At 32.8% G+C, this 18,942-nt stretch overlaps 1 protein-coding gene across 1 annotated transcript in view; it reads right to left on the bottom strand.

The window, feature by feature from the left end:
- LOC143065387 (salivary peroxidase/catechol oxidase-like) overlaps positions 1-15,708 on the bottom strand; it is a 31,535-nt gene extending 15,827 nt beyond the window's left edge. Inside the window, exons 1-4 of the mRNA XM_076238931.1 lie at positions 15,620-15,708; positions 15,149-15,312; positions 6,459-6,567; positions 3,693-3,901 (exon numbers count right to left, since the gene is read on the bottom strand). Of these exons, the coding sequence (XP_076095046.1) occupies positions 3,693-3,901; positions 6,459-6,567; positions 15,149-15,302 (472 nt within the window). The 5' untranslated portion in view covers positions 15,303-15,312; positions 15,620-15,708. The remainder of the gene's footprint in view (positions 1-3,692; positions 3,902-6,458; positions 6,568-15,148; positions 15,313-15,619) is intronic.
- Positions 15,709-18,942: the final 3,234 nt, after the last annotated feature.

The following is an 18,942-nucleotide window of genomic DNA, read 5'->3' as shown; positions in this document are numbered from 1 at the left end:
TCGTCTTTTTGATTATGCCTGTGAGTTCAGTATGTGATTTCGTCTTTTTGATTTTGCCTGTGAGTTCAGTAAGTGATTTCGTCTTTTTGATTTTGCCTTTGACTTCAGTATATTTGTCGTCGTTTTGATTTTGCCCGTGAATTCAGTATGTGATTTCGTCTTTTTGATTTTGCCTGTGAGTTCAGTAAGTGATTTCGTCTTTGATTTTACCTGTGAGTTCAATAAGTGATTTCGTCTTTTTGATTTTACCTGTGAGTTCATTATGTGATTTCGTCTTTTTAGTTATGCCTGTATGTGATTTCGTCTTTTTGATTTTGCCTTTGACTTCAGTATGTTTGTCGTCGTTTTGATTTTGCCTGTGAGTTCAGTATGTGATTTCGTCTTTTTGATTTTGCCTGTGAGTTCAGTAAGTGATTTCGACTTTTTGATTTTACCTGTGAGTTCAGTAAGTGATTTCGTCTTTTTGATTTTACCTGTGAGTTCAGTATGTGATTTAGTCTTTTTCATTTTGCCTGTGAGTTCAGTAAGTGATTTCGTCTTTTTGAATTTACCTGTGAGTTCAGTAAGTGATTTCGTCTTTTTAATTATGCCTGTGAGTTCAGTAAGTGATTTCGTCTTTTTGATTATGCCTGTGAGTTCGGTAAGTGATTTCGTCTTTTTGATTTTACCTGTGAGTTCGGTAAGTGATTTCGTCTTTTTGATTTTACCTGTGAGTTCATTAAGTGATTTCGTCTTTTTGATTATGCCTGTGAGTTCAGTATGTGATTTCGTCTTTTTGATTTTGCCTGTGAGTTCAGTATGTGATTTCGTCTTTTGGATTATGCCTGTGAGTTCAGTAAGTGATTTCGTCTTTTTGATTTTGCCTGTGAGTTCGGTATGTGATTTCGTCTTTTTGATTTTGCCTGTGAGTTCAGTATGTGATTTCGTCTTTTTGATTTTGCCTGTGAGTTCAGTATGTGATTTCGTCTTTTCGATTATGCCTGTGAGTTCAGTATGTGATTTCGTCTTTTTGATTTTGCCTGTGAGTTCAGTAAGTTTGTTTGACATTTTATTTTAAATATAAAAAAGAAGATGTGGTATGATTGCCAATGAGACAACTATCCACAAAAGACCAAAATGACACAGACATTAACAACTATAGGTCACCGTACGGCCTTCAACAATGAGCAAAGCCCATACCGCATAGTCACCTATAAAAGGCCCCGATAAGAAAATGTAAAACAATTCAAACGAGAAAAATAACGGCCTTATTAATGTAAAAAAATGAACGAAAAACAAATATGTAACACATAAACAAACGACAACCACTGAATTACAGGCTCCTGACTTGGGACAGGCACATACATAAATAATGTGGCGGGGTTAAACATGTTACCGGGATCCCAACCCTCCCCCTAACCTGGGACAGTGGTATAATAGTACAACATAAGAACGATCTATAAAAATCAGTTGAAAAAGGCTTAACTCATCAGATGGACAAAAATACAAGTGGACATGGCCCGGTACTTATACATCCCGACACAAAAAGACACAATGAACAGATCTGAGAGTACTCGCAGTTATCTGACAGCTAGTTCAAAGCCACTAACAACTAATAAAAAAATCATGCAACTAAGACTAAACTATCAATCCGTACACATCCAACATCCAATGGATTTAGTGTAAAGACGTCATAAACAGCCAGAGAAAAACATGACCTTGTGCAATGCCAAGTTACAGGTATCGACAGATTGTAGATCCATGAATATGTATATGTATATAACATACTAGTAATATTTAGTTAGCTTTAAATTTACTGATAACAAAATCAATATTTATACCAATAAAAACAATGTTCAATGATCTTATTACAGTGTTGAATAGGTAACCTTTTAGAATAAGTTTATTTAAAGGAGCTACAAGTTTACATGGATCATTTCTAAATTTCCGGGCACGGTTAACAACATTTCCGTAAAAAATGAGGATGTGCTATCCCGTTTGAAATAAGTTTTCTACAGGTACAACCAAACTTCAAAACCAAATCTTTATATCTATGGAAAAATTTAGTAAAGGTTTTAACTTTTAAGTAATTTATGGTAACGATATCCCTGGTTTAATAATTTACCAGTAATACATAGGTTGTGTTCGTTAAAATCAAAAACGTGACAACAGACACGGGCATAGTGAACAAGTTGTGAAATATAAACACCGTAAGATGGTGCAAAAGGAACATCACCATCTAAAAATGGAAAATTAACAATAGGGAACGAAAAATCGTTTCTTTTGTCGTAAATTTTAGTGTGGAGTTTCCCGTTTAAAACCGAAATATCTAAATCCAGGAAAGGACAGTTATTACCGGATAAATTTGATTTATTTAAAGTAAGTTCCTTGGGGTAAATTTCCGCAGTATATTGAGAAAATTCTTAATTATTTAACGAAAAAATATCATCAAGATAACGGTAAGTGTTGTTGAATTTATCAATTAAATGCAGTTTTGACGGGTCCTTACTGAGTTTAGTCATGAAATGTGATTCGTAACAGTACAAAAACAAGTCTGCTATTAAAGGGACACAATTAGTGCCCATAGGGATACCTATAACCTGTCGATAAACTTTGTTGCCGAAACGTACATAAATATTATCAAGGAGAAAATTAACAGCTTCAATCATCTCATCACACCTCCAGTAAGTATATCTAGCATATTTACCTTTCTCATTAGAGAAAAAGGCTTTAAATGAGCAAATATATCTACATTCAGCTTAACCAAACGACCATTTAATTAAATAGGAAAACTTTTGTTTAATAAGATAGTGTGGAAGTGTAGTGTAAAGAGTAGAAAAATCAAAACTATTAACAGAATCAAAAGGACCATCAAAAGCACGTAATTTATCTAAAACATCCAAAGAATGTTTTACACTCCAAAAATGGTTTATACCACTATGTTCATATATTTTATTACAATAGTTTATGATAAGCTCTTTAATAGTAGTTAATGAACTAGTTAAGAGCACTGAAAGATTAGCTGTAGAACACTTACTAGAGGCCGAGATGAAACGATATTTAAATGTTTTTTTGTGTAGTTTAGGTAGCCAATACATAGTAGGGACCTTCAAATGTTCAGAAGAAGCCTTAAGCTTTGATGTGGTTGTGATATGCTTGTTTACTATATTACTATCTGTGGAGCGGATGGACTTGAATGTAGATGAATTTACAATTTCATTCTTTAGAACGTCCGTGTAGTATTTACGGCATAACACCACCACATTGTTGGCTGCTTTGTCGGCCAGTACAAATGTATATTAAGGAGAAAGTTGGAGTATGTAGGTTTATCTAAACATCACTAAGAACAATCTCAAAGAGAGTTGCAAATTTTTATGGCATGCTAAAATGTTAAAAGCGATCATTTTTCTATGTGTATTATACGTCAGATCACAAGGAGATATACTTATAAACATGTACGTTGTTCGTCTTCATATCGAGCAAGTATAAATCTCGTCTGAGGTGTAAATGACTTGCCCCACTCAGTGGACTGTGTTTACGTACCATCAACATATTCATCAGGTATAATTATATCTAATATATCGTGATTGATGTGTAAATGACTTGTCCCACTGAGGGGACTGGGTTAACGTACCATCTTCATAATGAGAAGAGATAGAAATCTTGCTCGAGGTGTAAATGACATGCCCTCTGAAAAAACTGAGTATACATACCATCTTCATAATGAGCAGGTATAAATCGTTCCTGGGGTGTAAATGACTTGCCCCACTCAGGATAATCAACATTGTTACAAGACCCATCGGCAGAGCGGTATGGATAGTTCTCATCACAGGTGTCTGTGAAATTTCTACAGTCAACAAGACTGGTCCAGATCTCTAACAACTCAGGGTCGTTCTGAAGTTCAGATAAACACAATCCAGTACTGTAAAGTAAAGAAGTTAACAGGCATATATATATCATCAAGGTTAGAATCGAAATCTGAGAAAAATATCCTTGTTTTCGTATCATTGTAATGCATATCTCTATTTCTTACACCTTTAACTATATAAAACGTAATTAAATGTTCATACTTATAGTTAACATTATGAAATTTTGTACACAATAACAAGATAAACTGCTTAAATTCTTTACTCAATAAAAATCCATTCAGACGCGTCAGAATGGTGCAAATACGATTTGTGAATATAACTTATTAACATATCGCATTAGTATAAACATGAAAAATTTATCAAAAAAGTATATATAATAACGAGAAAATGCAAATACTAAAATATCTTCAGCACGTATAAATTCCAATATAGCAACGCTTTCAATTTCTTCATCGTTTCATGCTAAGAATTTTCAATTCATCAGAAAAATTGCAAGACAACCTTGAAGTCTCCAAGTAATTGTTGATCTTTGGAAGGTCAATTAATTCCAATTTTATACAAATACAAAGAGATGTGGGTGTAAAGTCATTTAGAAAAGATTAACAAACTAGGTTTGGTCAGGTTTTTATACTAGTTTATTTATCTATCTGAAAAAGTCCGTTTGTTATTCAAGGGAAATTTTATCACTCGATTCCCTTGACATTCCATCAGCCAATCCGTATGTATCATTTTTGTCGAGCCTTCGACTTTAGTCGAAAAAGCGAGACTAAGCGATCCTACATTCCGTCGTCGTCGGCGGCGTCCACAAATATTCACTCTGTGGTTAAAGTTTTTGAAATTTTAATAACTTTCTTAAACTAAACTGAATTTCTACCAAACTTGGACAGAAGCTTGTTTATGATCATAAGAAAGTATCCAGAAGTAAATTTTGTGAAAATAAAATTCCATTTTTTCCATATTTTACTTATAAATGGACTTAGTTTTTCTGCGAGGAAACATTACATTCACTCAGTGGTTAAAGTTTTTAAAATTTTAATAACTTTCATAAACTATCCTTGATTTTGTACCAAACTTGGACAGAAGCTTGTTTATGATCATAAGATAGTATCAAGAAGAAAATTTTGTAAAAATAAATTTCCACTTTTCCGTATTTTACTTATAAATGGACTTAGTTTTTCTGCGAGGAAACATTACATTCACTCTGTGGTTAAAGTTTTTTAAAATTTTAATAACTTTCATAAACTATCCTCGATTTGTACCAAACTTGGACAGAAGCTTGTTTATGATCATAAGAAAGTATCAAGAAGAAAATTTTGTAAAAATAAATTTCCACTTTTCCGTATTTTACTTATAAATGGACTTAGTTTTTTTTTGCCAGAAACAAAACATTCACTCTGTGGTTTAAGATTTTAAATTTTTTATAATGTTCTTAAACTATCCTGGATTTCTACCAAACTTAGACAAAAGCTTGTTTCTGATCATAAGATATTATTCTGAAGTAAATTTTGTAAAAAAAAAATCCCTTTTTCCGTATTTTACTTATAAATGAACTTAGTTTTTCTTCCAGTTAACATTACATACAGTCTCCAGTTAAAGTTTATAAAACATTTATTAGATTCATAAACTATCCTGGATTTTTTTTACCAAACTTGGAAGCTTCTTTCAATCAAAAGACAGTATCGAAAGGGAAATTTTTATTGATGTTTTTCCTCATTTTTGTTGATTAACAGCAAAAGTAGGCGAGACACTGGGTTCCGTGGAACCCTTACGAATTTTTTTTATATTATTTAAGTAGTTATGATAGAACAATTCATGTAGAAATAAGACTCCAAAGAGTATTTTTATCAACAAAAATGACCTATCGTGTGTGCTTACTCTGTGTTGAGTTTCTTTGTGGCCTCTAAAGTGTATATAGCTGCATACTCTGTTCACGTGTACTTACTCTATTTTAAGTTTATTTGTGGCCTCTGAAGTGAATATAGCTGCATACTCTAGTTCACGTGTACTTACTTTGTTTTAAGTTTCTTTGTGACCTCTAACGTGAGTATAGCTGCATCCTCTAAATCACGTGTACTTACTCTATTTTAAGTTTCTTTATGGCCTCTAAAGTGAGTATACCTGCATACTCTAGTTCACGTGTACTTACTCTGTTTTTAGTTTCTGTATGGCCTCTAACGTGAGTATAGCTGCATACTTTAGTTCACGTGTACTTACTTTGTTTTAAGTTTCTGTGTAGCCTCTAACGTGAGTATATCTGCATACACTGGTTTATGTGTGCTTACTCTCTTTTTAGTTTCTTTGTGTCCTCTAACGTGAGTATAGCTGCATACTCTAGCGTACTTACTCTGTTTTGAGTTTTTTTGTGACCTTTAACGTGAGTATAGGTTCATAATCTAGTTCAGGTGTACTTTTTTGTTTCTGTGTAGCCTCTAACGTGATGACCTGCATATACTGGTTTATGTGTACTTACTCTGTTTTTAGTTTTTTTTTGTGTCCTCTAGCGTGGGTATAGCTGCATATTCTAGTTCACGTGTACTTACTCTGTTTTGATTTTTTTTGTGGCCTCTAAAGTGAGTTTAGCGCATTCTCTAGTCAACGTCGTGTACTTACTCTGTTTTGAGTTTCTTTGTGGCCTCTAAAGTTAGTATAGCTGCATACTCTAGTTCACTGGATTCTTGCTTTCTCCATCTCAATTCATCAAACGAATGTGAATGTATATCTACAGAAATGAGAAAGTACAATACCATATTTAGTAACAACTATCACTGAGTAAACTACATTACTATATTTAGTAGCAACTGTTCCCGAGTACACTTCAATACTATATTTAGTAACAACTGTCACTGAGTAAATTACAATACTATATTTAGACACAACTGTCACTGAGTAAATTACAATACTATATTTAGACACAACTGTCACTGAATAGACTACAATACTATATTCAGTAACAACTCTCACTGAGTAAAACACTCGTACTATTTATATTAAAAATAATGAAATATCAGAAGGCCGAGCAACCCAAATGCAACAAATATATGTGTACACAAGTCTAGCATTTGGAAGTATTGGAACTTCCTTTAATTAATCCAAGGAGAACTATCATGTTTGCGTCGGTGCCAACTCAACCTCCAACATGTATATATATATTGTTTTAGTCATAATGTAATACTTATTTCCCTCCCGCTTGGCTTGTCCTTGTATTCTGGTGAGATAAAATATTGGATTTGTTTGGGATGCCCATAACAATCGTTAATGCATTAAATGTCCTGTTTGAATTTCAATAAAGTTGTATTTCTCATCTAGTTTCGTAACGGAATTATTGTATCATACATATATGAAGGGAGAAGGGTGAGTATTTTTTTAAACTGATTTATATTTTCAGTTAAATATTAGAAAAAAATGATGAATGCGTAATTCTTCTCTTTATGGTATATGATTTCGAATGTACGTAATGTACTTCTATAAAACTTGGTTAGTAGGCGGAGAGCTACATACACGTCAATAGATTTAATCACTACTAGAATTGCATCATATAATACATGTAAATCTGATTAATATCGGGTTTAAGATCATTTTGTAAATCATTTTGACATTTATGTACACAATGAAAATTATCTGATTAAATTGCAAAATTGACAAAGTTAAATGCATGACATCTATTGGGTCTTAAAAATCACGAATTGTCATACGTTATAAAGGAGTGTTTTATATAATATTGGCCGTTCAATACCATGTTACAATCATCATAAAAATGATCTGGTCAGTATAGAATTATCTCGTATTAGAATTGACGACTCGGGGTAGAACATTTAGCAGCCTCGTATTAGAATTGACGACTCGGGGTAGAACATTTAGCAGCGATGTGTTTTATTAGATCCCCAGAATTAATTGTTTCTCTTATTTTAAATCATACCGATGCGTAGAAGTTTATCAAGAAATATTATTGGCCTAACCTTCAATATATATTTTTGAATTAGTAATTATGACGTCTTGAAAGGCTATTATAATTTTTTTCTTTGACGCCTTACTTCGACGTCGAAGTAAGGCGTCAAAGAAAAAAATTATAATAGCCTTTCAAGACGTCATAATTATTTGGACTAAGGTGAAGGCAAGGACTCCCAGGTCGGAATGCTTTTTCATATGTTTTCAGTCGGATTTAAATAATGAAAACTGGAACCTTACCGAGGAGAAATTCTCACTATAGTAGAGGGGTCTGTATAAGCTAAACTTAGGGAACGGTCATTGTTTATCAGCTGAGGGGTATGTTCAAATTTATTGACCACCCCCCCCCCCCCCCCAAAAAAAAAAAAAACACTTTATGAACCACATAATGACCCCACTCCCCTTACCACACAGCTTCAAAACTTTGACCCCAAATAAAAATCCCTATCGATTTTAAGAAGAAATTCTCACTATAGTAGGACATTTCCCAGATCCCAGATAAGGGTCTGTAGAAGCTAAACTTAATATAGTTATGTTCTCGAGAGCAACAAAAACAGGGTGCAAGAGGATTAGATCTGAAGACAAAGGTACAGAGGTAGTACATATAGGTATAAAGTTGAAAGGAAAGGGGATTATTCTTTGACTTTTTGGGGAGGATGATTTTGAAAATGAATAATCATATCCACCAGTCCACATGTATGTCCACTGAATAAAATAAGCATAACAGATGAAAATGAATATTCAATTTGGAAAAATTACTTCTGGCCCCCCAAATTATCAAATGGTCATCAAAGCCAAATAATTATGACGTCTTGACCATGTTGAAAGGATATTTTATTTTTTTCCTGCGACACATTCCTTTGGACTAACGGTTATCTAATTATTTGTCAATTTGTTAGCTATTTATTTATCTGATACATCCATTTTATTGGAATGTCTTTTTTTCGAAAGTAAACTACATAAAACTCTGTATAAAATCATCAATACCTCTCTCTCTCTATCTTCATGTACATTGTATCTAGATTTTTTGTATATGTTTACATATATTATTGATTAGTGGTGATGGTAAATAGACACTCGCAAGTCTAAGATACAATTTAATAGTTCTGAATGTTTCTTCATCATGTTCATCAGTTAACTGAAATTAAGTGGAGATATGTTCTTATTTCCAACAGAGGGGCATGCACTCAACCTATATCAATTTGTGCATGAAGCGATTGATAGTTGATAGATACTGAATGCTTTTACCACAAATTTGTGAAAGTTTTAACCTGTGTATATATACTTAAAATACAATAATAAAATTCATGTCTTTCAGGACTTCTGATCCAACCATGTAGTATGGCATGTTATTTTATGTTAAAAGGTGTGGTTTTGGTCGATGGATGTTCATGAAGGACCTGTAGTACAAAGTATATCACTGGATTGAGCTCTTTGTCTAAGTGTATTATGAAAGTGCTTAGCTTTGAGCTCAGTTCATTGTTATGCAATCAATTCATTCATTGGGAAATAAAGATTTGACAGACAACTCTCATGTACGTACAAAGATTTATCAAAGTAGTATCCATTCTATGTACAATGTAAGTAATAGGGAGATACATGTACATTGTAATAGCATTTTATTTAGATTTTTAAAAATCAAACATTTTTTGTCCATTAGCCAAATTTAAAAAAAAACACAAATTTACCAAACAACGCTACTCTTGCTACTAGCAAATGAGCAATATGATGCAAGATTGTTATGTTACACTTTATTTTTGTACATCTATACTGCCAACATGACGCCTTAGTCCTGAGTGTAAATGCCTTTAATGGTCGTTCAGTATGTTAAAAAAAAAGACCAAAGACTCGTGTTTTTACGACTTAAAAAATCTCGGGTTTTTACGATCTCAATGATAAATTTTGTAAACAAAATAGTAAAAATGGCGACTGAAAATTTTCATTCATGAAATTTTTTCTACACGGGATTTTTTTCTCTTCGACGGGAGGACGGGAGGGGACCCCTGAAAACGGGAGTTTTGTTCTCCCGTCGGGAGGTTCACATGTATGAAATGGTCGTTCAGTATGTTAAAAAAAAAGACCAAAGTTTATAAGGCCTATTTGGCCTAATTGAATTCAAAAACTATATTTCATTGTTCATGTTCAACATTTATCATTCATTCATTTCATCAACAAAACTGCCTTACTGTATTGGTATTACTTATAGTTGTATCCATATAACAAAATAAATTGAAAAGAGAATATTTTTGCAAAACCTTTTTCCTATTGAATACTATAACTTATTAGATCTTTAGACATATTAAGTAGATGTTCATATCCACTTGAAATTTTATCAGATGACTTCTGTAGCAGTTATGAGTCTTTGAAGCATGCTCACAAAGGTTCTTGCTTTAACCTGCTTTGTAGGAAATATTTTCAAATAATTAATATAAAATAACACAGAAGTTTACTCTCTAGCTCATCTAGCCCCAAGCATCATGTCAGGCATTGTCATTACTATTGTCTTCTAATCTGAGTAAATTAATTACTAAAAACAATGAAATGTCTTCTAATCTGAGAAACAATTTCGACATTTAAACGAAATCTTTTATTTATGATAATGATGATCCTCCACAAATTAATATGAAAAGAACCATACAAATAGTAAGCAAATACATGTTCTCAGATATCATCTCCCATATAAAAAAAATCACATCATAAAATAATGAACCTGTTATGTGTTCCTCTCCTAGCTTCAAAATGTATCCAAAATCAAAGATGTGGAACATATTCTATCATAATCATTTGGTAATTAATGCAATAAGTGTCTCTTCCATGCCCGTCTTGAACATAGAAAACTAAATATTTAATAAACAACTCTCCTATGCTCAGGTTGGTTGTCAAATTGTGCAAGACGGTTAATAATATAGAACCCTTTGGCAAAAACATGGAACTTCTTTTGTCATACAAAACAGTATCAAACATCCAAACATACTATCCACACTGATCTGTGTCCACACTTGTTGAATTAGTAAAAATTATTTTCTGTTGAAAACTCTTATTAAAGAACTTTGTAATTTTGGAAAGTACTGACTGTATGCGATTGGAACAGAAACAACATTTAAATCATTAGTTATGTTATTTTTAATTGATTTTTATAGCTTACGCTTATGTTTTACTATTACACCACAGTCCTATGATAGTGGGAGTGTTTGTGCCTTCCTTCATACATTGATTTTTATAGCTTACGCTTATGTTTTACTATTACACCACAGTCCTATGATAGTGGGAGTGTTTGTGCCTTCCTTCATACATTGATTTTTATAGCTTGTGCTTATGTTTTACTATTACACCACGGTCCTATGATAGTGGGAGTGTTTGTGCCTTCCTTCATACATTGATTTTTATAGCTTGTGCTTATGTTTTACTATTACACCACGGTCCTATGATAGTGGGAGTGTTTGTGCCTTCCTTCATACATTGATTTATATAGCTTGTGCTTATGTTTTACTATTACACCACAGTCCTATGATAGTGTGAGTGTTTGTGCCTTCCTTCATACATTGATTTTTATAGCTTGTGCTTATGTTTTACTATTACACCACAGTCCTATGATAGTGTGAGTGTTTGTGCCTTCCTTCATACATTGATTTTTATAGCTTGTGCTTATGTTTTACTATTACACCACAGTCCTATGATAGTGGGAGTGTTTGTGTCTTCCTTCATACATTGATTTTTATAGCTTGTGCTTATGTTTTACTATTACACCACAGTCCTATGATAGTGCGAGTGTTTGTGCCTTCATACATTGATTTGTATAGCTTGTGCTTATGTTTTACTATTACACCACAGTCCTATGATAGTGGGAGTGTTTGTACCTTCCTTCATACATTGATTTTTATAGCTTGTGCTTATGTTTTACTATTACACCACAGTCCTATGATAGTGGGAGTGTTTGTGCCTTCCTTCATACATTGATTTTTTTAGCTTGCGCTTATGTTTTACTATTACACCACAGTCCTATGATAGTGGGAGTGTTTGTGCCTTCATATATACATTGATTTTTTATAGCTTGTGCTTATGTTTTACTATTACACCACAGTCCTATGATAGTGGGAGTGTTTGTGCCTTCATACATTAATTCGCCACATTCGTAAGCTTTTTGAGCCTGTACTTCAGTGGTTATCGTTGGTTCATGTCATATTTCGTTTCCGTAAATTGTTTAGTTATAAATTCGACCGTTAGTTTTCTCAAATGATGTCGGAGATTTTTTGAGCCGACTCTGCGAAAAAGGTTTTTCTCGAAAAGGCCGTACAATAGCTTGCATCAAATTTACGGTCAATATTTTGTGTGTTGGTACGGAACATCTTTTTCAGAGATGAACAAGGAGATGTTCAAGCTGTAGGCGCTACAATCCTGTCTTTTTTTTTTCGATTTTGCAATTACCAACAGGACAAAAAACGATGGAAGTCTGATTGGCCTCGTGTTATCTTCTTTCTTTTTTTGTGTGATCAAAATGGTGCTGAACAAGTCTGCGTATGGTTTGCTTCACTTGTCTATGCAAGTTTTTTTTTTTAAATGATATTTTTTTTTCTGCACAATGTACCGTGGCTGGCGTTTATTACGTATAAGTGTATGACTTTTCTACACTAGGTGACCTAGTTCTATTTCAATCACGGTCAAGGCCTATTTGTAGGTAGTGTTTTCATAACTAATGTAAATGTCGAGTTTGGCTACCATGGAATATGAGATATTATTATACTTCACGTTAAAATGCCATATTTTGATTGGCTAATACGAGGGTGTTAATATACTCTATCACATGGCTGAGCGGGTGACAATTTTTTATAATGTTACCCTCTCGTCTAGACCAATCAAAAATCAATAATTAAAAGGACAATGAATTGAACTTACATCAAGTAATTAAATACAATGCTTTAGTTCTACGTTTTGACTCAGATATTATGTTTTGACTGCCAAAATAAAAAAAATAAAACATCTTGCTTAACTTTTGTTGTTTTTTTCTAATATACCCTTAACGTTGTTATGTACGCGATGTCATGAAAAATACTTTTAAAGTAAAATTGATCTTTTAAAGACAATCATAATTGGACATTCAGTATAATACATTAAACAACACATAGCTAAGAGGATGATAGAGCAGACTGGTACCCCTCGAAAAAACATTGCCAACCTTGGCTTCACCGCGGTTGACAATGTTTTCTCGGGTTAACAATCTGCTCTATCACCCTCTCAGCTATGTGTTATTTATATAGTGTTTTCCTATATAGATATGAGGCGTTGTTTGCTGATTATGAATGAAAGTTTAAATGTTATTTTATGAGGATGAGAATAAAACCCTAGGTTATGTACCAAATCGTACGATATACATCTTTGTTATTCTAAATATACTATAAATATTATAAACTTCTTAAAATGTCAATGACATTCCGTTTGACAGAACATATTATAGTATAACAAACAACGAATGGAACAAGAATTAAGCTTTACCGATTATGAAAGTCAAGAATATGCCAGATAACCTCTAGCTACTTACAGTATATAGAGCATGTATATCTGTGTTTATCAAACCACATGAACAAGCAATTGAAACTGGACATTGAAGATTGACACACAACTAAAATCTTCTTTTTTTTCAATTTTGAGTAAGTGCTATTTGTAAAATATCGTTTAAAAGAGGGGCAAAAGATACCAGAGGGACAGTTAAACTCATTGATAGAAAATAAACTGACAACGCCATGGATAAAAAATAAAAAGACAAAAGGACAACAACAAAAAATTGACAATAGTACAATAAGACACAATCTTGAAAACTAAAGACTAAGCAACACGAACCCCACCAAAAACTAGAGGTTGTGGGACAAACTGAATGCCGTTTCAAATGAGATTAAATCTATTAATTTAAAATCAGCTCACGTCAACGTATTAACAGAAACCGTGCTCGAAACACCAAATCGAAAAAGAGAGGAAAGAATTTCAGCTACAAATAAAGCGACACCTGGAACATACAGCAACGTTGTAAGAAGTGGATTACCAAGAAGCTCCAATAAGCCAGTTTCTTTAAATAGGACAAATCTAGGTAACAACAATGATGCGCAAAGACCTACCTATGTCGAAAAACAAAGATCACCAATAAATACAAAATATACGGACCGTGAAGTCAAACATATTTATCCGCATTTTCATCGTTCTATTGAGAAGAAAAACTTATTTCTTGTTGAGAGTTCTACTCTTAACAAGAAATAAGTTTTTCTTCTCTTAAAAAATGTCTCCAAGGAAAATGTCAACGCAACAAATTAATGTCAAAGTAAAGACTATTCGGGGAGGACGTATTAGAGACATTGAAGATTGGCTTATTCAGTACATATCAGAAGGCAGACTCGATTGTGTTGATGTCATTGTTATTTGTGTTGGCACTAACAATGTATCAGATGGAGACTCTGTTCATGCAATTATTGACGACTTCAGAATTTAATTTGTACAGTTCGGCAAAGCTTACCAACAACTAAGCTGGTAATTTCCTCAATCCCACCTAGGCCAACTCATTATCAAGCTAATCGTACAATTTACGATGTCAAAAACCGTCTATTATCTCTAGAGGAACAACATGTGGAAATTTTGGACAATACTTTAGACTTTCTATATGGAGACCAGCCCAACCTTACTTTATTTGCAGACCATGTTCACACAAATGTTGCTGGTGCGAAAGTTTTAAGTCAATAACTTTTCCACTTCTAGAACATGTAATTCTATTTTAGGAAATATTGTCAGTATTTTTATTTTGTATTTATGTACTGCAACACATATTCTATTATCTAAATCCAAATCGTCTACTTTTACAAACCCTTTTATATTTCCAAACAAGTCACTTAATACATGTCACATAACTAGATGTCCTGTGTTTAAGTGAAACATTTTTGTCAAATTCTGTCCAAAATAAAGAAATAGATATTAATGGTTATGATACAAACAGAAAAGACAGAATTGGAAAATCTGGCGGTGGGTTCTTAATTTATATTTCTAACATATTAACCACAGTTAGACGATATGATTTATAAAATGATGATATAGAATCAATGTGGGTCGAACTTATTTTTATTCATCAAAAACCTATATTACTTGGTAACATATATAGACCACCAAATAGCAATGCAGAGTGGATTACAAAATTTGAATCAATGTTAACAAATGTCGATATTGAAGATAAGGAAATGATTATTTTGGGTGACTTTAATATTGATTTGGCGTCGAAAAAAAAATCCAGCTAAATGGTCCCATTTGAAAAACATTTTTAACTTGTCTTTGCCGATATTATTTATCATTATAAATCTACATGTTTTAAATTAAACACGAACCTTCTCCTTCTTGGTTTTTCTTTTTAAAGTGTGACAATTGTTCCTTGCCATACTCAGTACAATCTTTCACCAGTTGTTTATGTGTCTTTCGTCTGGACTTCGCTGTTGACAAGACAAACAAGGCAACTAATATCCACAATACATTCAGCTGCATCTTCAAATGTCTAAAAAATACATAACTTTATGTCTGAGTTTGGTTTTTTTTTCGATATAACAAATTTATTTAAGTGTTTTTTTGTAAAGTAATTAAACAGTTTTTTGTTACATCGAATTGACAATTTTTTGTTAAAGCATCTTGCTACAAGCAAATTGGAGGTACAAAGCTAATCATAAGACATATCTGTAAATTGTTGACATAAATTAATATGTCGAGTTGATTTTAACATGATTATTGTCAATACGTCAACAAAAAAGAAGAAGAAAGAAATGAATTCTGAAAGGAGAAAGACAAATGTATCTTAATCAACGTACCTTTTAACTGAAATGAAATGGATAAATACATCAGATATTTAATTAACAATACTTAAATATAAATTGTAGTTGCTTCAGGGAAAATAAACGTTGAACCTTATCGGAATGGTACGATAAATTTATAAAACGAATTGTCTTTTAAATATTTTTAATCTATTAGACTGGAGTCAAAACAAATCAAATTATAGAGACAATCCAACGTCACAACAAGAACAATTAATCCTTCATTTTATTTTAATATTCATAAACATTTGGTTTGATTTGAATTAAATTGTCCAGTGGCTTTTAAAGAAATTCGTCACTAGATTAAAATTGTTTACGTATCTAGTAGATATATTGATTTTCTTAATGTGCTTTCTATCTATTAAATTAAAATTTCGTGATTTTATCAAAAGTGTGAATATGTCACAGTATATATACGTCTTTTAAAACTAGATAATACATGAAAAAACCCAATATGAGAAAACAAAGACAGAAAAACAAGTTGGACCAAAGTGTATGCCACTCCTTAGTATATCTGTTAATTTTCCTTTGTTAGTGACCATACTTCATTGGTCCATGGAAGTAAATATAATACCATGATTGGTTTACAAGGGTTACGATTCTCCCTTTATTTGCTACTAGAACACAACCCCGAAATGTCGGGCATTATAGCTTGTGAGACTTTGTGTCTGGAGAATTTTCAGTAAAAGATTTCATATCTCGAAAATTTCAAAACAGGTATGTAAATTCATAGGGAACAGTTTCAGCCCTCTCCCTTGTTTCCAAAGTCCGTTATTTTTTTCTGTTAAATTCCATTATTTTCGCGTTTCTGTATATTATGAACATACGTATACTATAAATAAAGTGTATTTGCTATTAACTATGAATTTCTTCCCTTAGACGATCACTGCTATATTATTTGGAGAGTCTCTATCAACGCAATAATTATTGTCCTGTCCTCAAGTACTCTTATGAAATTCCTGTGCAAGTTTAAAACCGCAAGCCCTGTATGACTTACATTTATTGAAAGCGAAATTGCGGACATTGTTTAGCTTTGTTGAAAGTACGTTAACTATTTTAGGCTGATTTTTTTGTAAAAAAATATACCTGGAGAATTTAAGGAAATGATATCAGAAGTTATATAGGTACATGGAGACAGAGTGGACAATATTTCTAAGCCCTCTCTTTTTTTTCAAAGTCCTTTATTATTTTGTTTTCTGTTATATTCCATTATTTTCGCATTTCTGTATACTTTGAACATGTATCTATATTATAGATATTAAAGAGTATTTAATTTTCTATTAACTATTTATTCTATAAAGTGTCTTCTCAATGGCGATCACTGCTATATTATTAAGGGAGTCTCTATATATTATAGTAGTATATTAATCATAGTATACATGGGGATAATGCAGATAAACGTGAAAATAATTGTCTTATCCCCGTCCGAATACTTATGAAAATTGTGTGTAAGTAAAACCGAGATATAATAGTAGTGGTTCTTACGATTTAAAAACCACGATATGGACAACGCCCTGATTGGCTTATTTATTTATCATTTTTTTTTTATCTATCATACGATTGGTTATGAAGGTTAAAAACGGTAGTCATGTCTGGCTTAAAGATCGGACTTTTAAGTCGGTTTGATGATGGAAACTCAAGGCTATATTTTATAGAGAGTCTCTATATATTATAATAGTATACTAATCATAGTATACATGCAAATTAACGCAAAAATAATTGTCCTTTCCCCGTCCGAGAACCGATGAAAATTATGTGTAACTTACAACTCAAGTATAATAGTAATTGTTCACACGATATAAACACCACGATATGGACAATGCTCTGATTGGCTTGTTTATTTTTCATTTTTGTAATCTATCATACGATTGGTTCTCAATATTAAAACCTGAAGTCATGTGTGACATGAAAGTCGGTTTGATGATGCCTTCTCGTTTAATAGTATAGATGGTCATGTTGCTCGTTATAGATTTTCCTTTTATTGTTGTCCATTTGTGTTTGATATTGAATAAAATTAAGAATGGAAATGGGGAATGTGTCAAATAGCAACCCGGCCAGAGAGCAGAAAACAGGTGATGGCCATCAAAGGGTCTCCTCTTTAACACAGCGAGGAAACCCGGAGTCGGTCGGTCTTCTCCCCTAAACAAAATGTATTATGTTTACTAGTTCAGTGAAAATGGACGTCTGACTAAACTCCAAAACATATATTAAATTAACTAAAAAAAAAAAAAAGAAAAGAATTTTCTCGTGGAGTTGAAAACCCATAAATGGCATTCATCTGTTGTCACTTTGACATATGGTTTCCATTCTCAATTTTAAGTTTATATGAATGGTTCTCTCTTTATTTGCCATGGTCAATAATTTGGTTGCGGCATTTCCTGTTATTGTTGTTCACATTTATTATCTTTAATACATGGTGTATCGTTCCCTGTTTATTTGCTTTGATCGTGTTTTAAGTAGTTTTTCTGAGGTTAAAGTAGCTTATATATAGAACTGAGAATGGAAATGGGGAATGTGTCAAAGAGACAATAACCCGACCATAGAACAGACAACAGTAGAAGGTCGCCAACAAGTTTTCAATGCAGCGAGAAATTCGCGCACCCGGAGGCGTCCTTCAGCTGGCCCCTAAACAAATATATATACTAGTTCAGTGATAATGAACGCCATACTAAACTCCAAATTGTACACAAGAAACTAAAATTAAAAAATAATACAAGACTGACTAAGGCCGGAGGCTCCAGACTTGGGACAGGCGCAAAAATGCGGAGGGGTTAAACATGTTCATGAGATCCCAACCCTCCTCCTATAACTCTAGCCAAAGTAGAAAAGTAAACGCATAACAATACGCACATTAAAATTCAGTTCAAGAGAAGTCCGAGTCTGATGTCAGAAGATGTAACCAAAGAAAATAAACAAAATGACAATAGTACATAAATAACAATATATATGTATAAAATAGGATAAGTGGTATGGTTACCAATGAGACAACTCTTCACAAGAGACCAAATGAAACAGAAATTAACATCTATAGATAACTGTGCGACCTTCAGCCATGAGAAAAGCTCATACCACAAAGTCAGCTATAAAAGGTCCCAAAATGACAAATGTAAAACAATCCAAACGGGAAAAACAACGGCCTAATTAAGTGTACAAAAATGAACGATGTACAAATATAGCTGATGTCATGATAGATCAAGATGTGCTGTATTTTCGACCAAATTGTTTAAGTAGTGACTTTATTTTGCTTGCCAATTTAGGTAGGTTAGATAGAATATTGTAACTGGCTAATATGTTGTTTTAACTAGTGGTCGGTCATTTAA

The sequence above is a fragment of the Mytilus galloprovincialis genome, chromosome 2 (genome assembly GCF_965363235.1).
Source record: "Mytilus galloprovincialis chromosome 2, xbMytGall1.hap1.1, whole genome shotgun sequence".
Lineage (NCBI taxonomy): Eukaryota > Metazoa > Mollusca > Bivalvia > Mytilida > Mytilidae > Mytilus > Mytilus galloprovincialis.
Note: the sequence above shows the minus strand (reverse complement) of the source record. Positions and strands in the feature narration are given on the sequence as shown.